General features: G+C 38.4%; 1 protein-coding gene across 1 annotated transcript; it reads right to left on the bottom strand.

Moving 5' to 3' along the window:
• Positions 1-1,372: 1,372 nt before the first annotated feature.
• LOC149818844 (large ribosomal subunit protein eL32z-like) lies at positions 1,373-7,482 on the bottom strand. Its single transcript, XM_089984610.1, has 3 exons — positions 7,346-7,482; positions 1,837-2,018; positions 1,373-1,721 (listed from the first exon to the last, which is right to left on the bottom strand). The coding sequence occupies exons 1-3, from the start codon at positions 7,433-7,435 to the stop codon at positions 1,592-1,594; spliced, it is 402 nt and encodes a 133-aa protein (XP_089840736.1). The 5' UTR covers positions 7,436-7,482; the 3' UTR covers positions 1,373-1,591.

Raw genomic sequence — 7,482 nt, 5'->3', positions numbered from 1 at the left:
TGCTCCATTTGCACTCTGTCAAGAGATGCAAACTCGTTGCAATTCTGACCTGAATCCAACCCATATTTTCAAATCTGGGTAGCATATGTCTTGGATTCAACTGGAAACACATGTGAGCGGTTTTAGTCAGACCTTGATCAGAATCTGTCCTAATTAGGTCTAATCCAATTTATTTTACCTTTTCAAAGAAAAACATTAGTTTTTACCCATTTCCATTGGATCCACTAGCACAAAGGCTCAAGTTAGATCTAGATCTGTAGATTTACCCATTCGTCAGTATGGATACAAGGTCCAAGAATTGATGTTGGAGCGAAGCAACTTGCAATCTGGGTTTAAAGGATCCATTTGGATCCAGTTCTTAGTTTAAGTTTTTTTTTTGGGATCTTTTCTACTGTAATGGATCCATCTCTTATCTAATTTAGAGTTAGGGTTCCTGTTATTCCCTATAAATTATCGTTACATGGACTTTTGTAAGGGACTTACATGTGATTATTCAGAAAGCCCTTTTCTTTCCCTTTTCTATATTTTTAGTTATCTTCTTGCTATTGTTATTCTTCTTTAATTAATTTGAAATTTCTGTTTCATAGTGGCAATTTCTGACACGACCTGCCAACCCGCTTCTTAGCCGGGATCCGGTTTGGCTTAAACAGGTTTGTGTCATAAACGAGTCGAGTCAACCCGCTTAACCCGTTTATTAAACGGGTCGGGTTCGTGTTAGGGGTATGCCAACCCGCCAACCCATTTATCTCTGAATATGAATCCAAGGGATATCCAAATCCAATTATGTGTAAAAAGTATATCTGATTGGTGTATTACTACCCGGGGCTTTCAGAGGTGGGCCACGTAAGACAGGGTGGTTGTGGGGCTCCACCCGGGGGTTTTCCTCATCATAAAACAAAAACAAAAACATCATGAATCCCAACTATGGATCTGATTAGGCAAAGAGGTCATTGTTTAGGAGGTGACACTGCAGCCCCGCTGCTGATGACCATCCATATCAACATTTCTCGATCTTGGACACCACACCCATCTCGAGAAATGTTAAGATGGGTGACTGTAAAGTCGTTGGATGCCCAAATTAATTAGCCATCGATATGAATCCTTAAAATTAGGGATGGCAGTGGAACGGGGGAAAGCGGGGCCCCGCCCCGTTTGGACCGGGGATGGAGGCGGGGATGGATGTACCCTTTTCCCTGCCTCATCCCCGTTTGGACCTATATCACAGGGATACTCCAATTCACTGCCGTGCGATGTCATTCCCAATGGAGAATTCCACAAAATTGGTGCGTCCAGTGTCCTTTTTGCATGTCCATGTGACAGCGTAGGACAAAATCAGTAGAAGATGCTAAACAGGAACATCATAAAAAGGTGTAGCAAACAAGCAGAGAAATTACATGCAATAATATAATGATCAATCAACGAAGCTAAATCGCCAGATATAACTGACAAATCCAAGGACATTTACTATGATCGAAACATTACCCAACCTCAAGAACATGAAACAAACAAAATTTAGGAGTATAAGCTCACATACAAGCTCGACACCTAGTTCAGTAGGGGAAAAAATAAAAATAAAAATAAAAATACTGATTCACTCATCTTCCTGGCTGCGTAGCCTAGCGAGTTTGTTCGTAACGACAACATCAAGTTGAGCTGCTCTCTCCACAATGGCTTTGCGCTTCAAAGTAGAGACATTATGTGCAATCTCAGCACAGAAAACCCTATTGGACATCATGGATTGAATGTCATTACGAGCTGAAGGGCCAACAAGCACTGAGCACAAAGCAATGTTACACTAAACCAAAATAATAACAGAGCACATGGGCCAAAACTCACCGGTTATGCATCATCAAAAGATCCAGGTCACTAGCATTGTGCACAACAAATTTCTTAAAGCCATTAGGAAGATAATGTCTGGTTTTCTTGTTAGAACCATAACCAATATTTGGCATGAGTGTGCATCCCTTGAACTTCCTCCTCACACGTGAATCAATACCCTTGGGCCTTCGCCAATTTTGCTGTAAAAAAAACGCATTTAAGCATGTCTTGAAAGATGGATATGGCATATGACCAAGAAGCACGCAGGAAATAGGAAGTCAAAAATTTCAAACACTTATATATGAATGTTGGATTGGATATCAAACTTAGGTTTCAAAATTTTTCCATCAACAACAGAATACATAAAAAATCCATATCATCAATAAAAAGTTGCCCTTCAATACAATTGAAAGATCTCAACTCTTTTCTGAACGAGCAAATTATGTATAAACATGATTGTGAACTGGGATGGTAAAGCTTTCTACATTGCTTTTTATCACGCAAGCATGGATACACTTAATAATACTAATAAAACATTTCTTCCAAAATATGACTGAGAGGCACCTATTCCCTTCTGAATTGGCAAAACCATGGAAGTTTTAACATGAAAGAGATAACAGGAATGGTAAGATTGCAGTTCCTTCTCTACCTTTTTCTTTCCAACTATTGGGAAGTGAAAGATCTCAGTCCATCTTTTTGTTCTGATGCTATAGTTCAAACAATGGCCAGCACTGTTGGTGGCTGCATCCCCTCTAATGTACTATAGTTCACTAATGTACAGGTATGCAATGAAGCCAGTAGATCAACTTGTGTTGATTATCAATATCTATAGGCTGAAAGATTCAGAATTGAATATCTTGATTAAGATTACATCTAATGAAATGGATGATTTGACTGAAGAGATAAGGTTTAGATGCCCGACTGACGTAACAAAAAGCCATAGAATTATAACATAAATTGGTTGAAAAAGAAAACCTGAATGGGCTAAAACCTACTGACCTTTGGGCTGCATCACTCCAATATACAGGAAAGCTACAAGGGAGCAGGAAGTGCGCCTCTGAAGCAAGGAACACCTCCCTTCCAATGTGAAATACACTTCCTTAATGCTTCCCACACACTTCACTTATAATGGGAATCACAATTCTTATTTTCAGAATGTCGATTCTCAGACTAGGGAATTACAATTCCAGGTATGTACCTTTTTCCTTTTGGCCAAGATGGGAAAAAATGATTAATGGTTGAACCTTTCCCACTTCTCTTCTTGGCATCTATCGGTTTCTAGGTCCATTCTTTCAGGTAAAACACTAGCACCTAAATGAAAACCAAAGTTTCACTCGGTATGATGACTAAGCATTTTAGGCTGACCATGCACTCTTGAAGGGAAAATGAGACTAACATCAAAGGGATATATAATTGAAAAGTCAAAAGCTAATGTTGCATAATACAATAGCTGAATCTGCCATTCAGTTTTAAGTTTTAAGATTACAATGTTTTCATTTTTCATATCTTAATAACAGCATGGATCAAATCTTCTTATTAGTTAAAGAAACACAATATATATTCACTTCCATTTGATCTCACATCCCATTCCAACTTGGCTCCCCATTCTATCCCTATTTCACTTTCAGTTTGATTCCCATTTCACTTCTACTTCAATTCCAATTCCACTTCCGGTTCAACTCTTGTTCAACTTTCAACTCAATTCCTGCTTCTCACTTATTGAAAATTTTGAATTACATCACTCATTGCTTCTACTCTCCATATCAGTGCTCACTTGACTGGGAAGTCAAGTAATTCTGAACCAATCCAATCAAAGTTTCAAAAAGTAATATTGGTAATAATATTACAACTTCCCTATTTCAGAGTCAATGCAACTCAGCTAGTATAAGTACCAAGTTGACTTGCCAAATACCCATGAGTGTCAGAACATTCCCAAGTTACAAACATAGGACCTAGTTAAATAGTGTTCAATTATCTTTTCAAGACATCACTCAGAACATAAAGGTCATGACTTGAGAACGTCAACAACTAATCTACAATAGCACAACATAATTCAATGAGCATGAGCTGCATACACCTCCTACATATCTGCTACATCCCCAGGGGTTGCAATGGTAATCATGCACGAATACAAAAGAGGCACAAAGAAAAGAAAAAAGTGTAGTGTTTCAATTCGACGTGAAGAAATCTCCCAAATGCCCAAAATAAGGTTAATTCTCGTTAATAGAGCTTGTTAATGCCTCAATACAAGAGAGGACTCTTATTTAAGGCACCACCCTAGAACATTCGATATGAATCCTACAATTCTGATACAATTACCTATATACCATAGTCACCTGTATCATTAAAGGTAATTTCTCAGTGAAGGTATTTCTCGGAGAGATTTTCAAAAGTTGATAAATCTCAAGAATATCTCAGGAAAATATCCAGAGTTTAAAATTTTGAAAAAAATATAAATAACAACAAAAAATCTAAGAAAAGAATAAGTTTTGCATTATTTTTCTCTCAAAAATATAATCCAACCCTTTAAAAAACACCTTTGTCTTGGAGGTGTGGAATTAGGCTTTGCACCCATGCATCATTTTGATTATCCCGATCGGGTAGTCTGGTGCCTTGAGTGACTACCTCGTGAGTATACTTGGTTACTTCTATTGATTTCCATACTACAATCATCTTTTCCTTTTGCTTGCCCTCTAAGAGGATGCACGTAATAAGTGATTTCGGCTGCAATTTCATTTCAGCAACAATATCTCCACATCGAAGCCAAAGCTCCGAATTTGGCTTGGATCAGTACCGATATATGATGTTGGGTCTTTGATTATGAGCACAATTGGAGGAACCATCTAAACCTTGTCTATTGTTAGCAACTTCATTGACATTATGATAAATGACAACACCATCTACTTTGTATATATGATGTATTGGTTATCAATGTTACTTCTATCTTCATTCAAGCTTCATTTTCTAATAGGTGCACTTCTTGACTCATAAGATGCAGCATAACCCAAAACCAAGCCCTAGCTTTTACAAGATCATGTCCTGCTACAGTGGTGGGTATTCATCACACTCCCAATTTGTTCCTTATTCATTCCATCAGCTGCAACTGAAGCGGCTTCCCTAATGGTAGTCACTGTGATGCTAAGCATTTTTTTCTTGCAAGATGTAAGCTTAACAAAATAGGTTGATGTTATCCAAATATAGCTCTTGTGTGTAGCCAAATAGATTGTTATTAGCAATTGGTTATTGAGCTTGGATTGCTGAGTATCTGAGCTAGTGAATAGCACAATCTTGGCCATGCTTGATGCTAGTTTACCACCATCTACTGAAACCACAGGCTTCTGCTTATATAACATTCCTAGATCTTGCACAAGAACATTGGCTTCTATAGGAGGCATATCAATACTATTGGATTGAAATTGTAAGATCTCTATTTAATGTGTTAAAATGGTGCCTCAAATAAGAGTTTTCTCTTGTCATTGAGGCATCCATGAACTTTGTTAACGAGAATTAACCCAATTTTGGGTGTTTGGGAGATTGTTTCGTCTCGATATGAAGCACTACATTATATCATTTTCTTTCTACATGTCTTATGTTTTTGCACAATTGTCGTTAAGACCCCTCGGGGTTGTAACAATATTACATCCAATAACTCAAGCGACAATAACATTAGGTATAATAATCAAAATATATCAAATTTATCAAGGCTTGGGGCAAATTTGTTGAGCCCCTTGTGGGAATCATTTCTTTGCGGTTGTGACAAAAAATGATTCTCACAAGCCCCTTTTTTCACATCATTGTAAACATGAGAGTTGAAGTCACAAGGTGGAGCTCGTGACAACGATCCTCATGAGAACCCATCAAAGTGCCAAGCAAACATGCCTTTTAATGAGCATAGTCCCACCAAGCTAACATTGCATAACATCACCAAACAACAACCCACATAAGATGAAAGATTGTGTGTGGATTTGAAGATAGCAGGTTGACAAACTGTAAAAACACTTTGTTGAGGATATGCTTTCCCTAACATAGTGGAAAGAGAGCACTTGATCAATATGCATGGCTATTGCTTTTCCGTAATTTTGAAAGAACTGATGGACTCACTATATGTCTTCCAAAAAAGACCAAGGTGGATCTATGGCAACACCACCAAATGCCACAAATCCAATTGAGATGTAATTCGATGTGCTGGTTTTTTTTATTATCTTATATAAGATGGGTGTAATTGTTTAATGTACTCAACGAGAACCATTTCAATCCAACTCAGACCGATTTCAGTGGAGATTTTTCCATATCAGATTAGGAAACAAATTGACCTAAACAAAGTTATTCCATTTTCACAACAGTGATGATGGTGATCACAACCATGAATAAAATGTTGGAAGCATTCTTCTTGGTTCCAATGAAGTAAAACACAGGATCAACATTATCTCGCAAAAGGCACGCCAATATTGTAAGTAATACACGTAAACAAGTGGCATAAAATTTTAATGGAAGATGCATACGAACTTGACATATATAACCAATTATTTTAAATGAGCAGAGTTATCCATTAAACACTGTAAAGCAGCTGTTTAATGTAGCTTTTTTTTTGCTTCCCATTGCCATTTCTTACCACCTCCTTAGTCTGTCACAGTATGTTCTTTCTTCCACTCATGAAGCACTTACATGTTCCAGTATCCCAAGCAACAAATTACTGCTCTCATCCAAACCATTTGTCACAATCTTTTTTGGATACTCCAAGGGAAACCAACACCCCCCACCCCCCAAAATCACCGACCACACATTGGCTCGGCTACAATTGGTAAAAACCTTGATGTCCCCCCTGCCCACCGGCAAGTACACCCAGCTTCGACCTTGCGGCAAAGGACCATGGGTTTCGAACTTGTGATGTCCCGTCAACTTGGTGACATTCAAAGTGGACGTGCTACCAATGCTCTATAACGTCATGGAGTAAATTAGACGTACACCAAAATGAGTTTGATACTTCGATTCTCTCTCGTTGTTATTTCTTTAAGATTTGGTAAAAGTAAAACTACTAAAATGGTTTCACTTCCTAAGCTCTCTCATGCATTGCCTAAGCAACAAAAAACTAGTACTGTTCAACCATCCCCGATTTACACAAGAGCAAATCAAGCTTCCTTCCAACGCCCTCTTATACTCCTAACTAAGGTGATTTCCAAAATTCTGCACATCTCTTAATTCCTCTCAAACAGAAAACGCCATCATCATCCAACCATCCTCAAGATTAAGCAATCTCAAAAAGCGGGTTGGCTTCTAACCCTCTCTTCTGAGTCCTATCAGAGTTGGGTATGAAGCATCTTTCAGAGTTCAAATTGCTTCCAGATTCGGGAAACAAAATTCAATCGATCCATTCATATATTCCACGATTTGCCGTGATGGGTGTTCCTATATTTTTCATTTCACACTCTAAAAAACTCGGGAAATCGCATAGAAAACGATCCATCGGAATAACACAATCAAAATAAGGAGAAACCCATAGAAAAATATCAGAGAGAGAGAGAGTGACCTTGACTGAAATCTTGCGGTCGCTCTGTGGCCTCTTGAACTTCTTGACTCTCTTCTTTATGATCTTCTTGCTCAGCAGAGGCACCGCCATGGCCGCTGATCCTCCGCTGCCTTCCTGCACAATGAGAGAGAGAGAGA

The sequence above is a fragment of the Nuphar pumila genome, chromosome 13 (genome assembly GCF_984573655.1).
Source record: "Nuphar pumila chromosome 13, dmNupPumi1.hap1.1, whole genome shotgun sequence".
NCBI classification, from domain to species: domain Eukaryota; kingdom Viridiplantae; phylum Streptophyta; class Magnoliopsida; order Nymphaeales; family Nymphaeaceae; genus Nuphar; species Nuphar pumila.
This window is presented reverse-complemented; position numbering and strand designations above follow the sequence as displayed.

Bases quoted from the DNA above. Each gene is read 5' to 3' on its own strand.
- LOC149818844 (XM_089984610.1), bottom strand. From the start codon at position 7,435: ATGGCGGTGCCTCTGCTGAGCAAGAAGATCATAAAGAAGAGAGTCAAG. The intron at 2,019-7,345 runs GTCACTCTCTCT...TTTTTTTTACAG, and splicing joins ACCGCAAGATTTCAGTCAAG to CAAAATTGGCGAAGGCCCAA. The intron at 1,722-1,836 runs GTGAGTTTTGGC...GATGTCCAATAG, and splicing joins CTTTTGATGATGCATAACCG to GGTTTTCTGTGCTGAGATTG.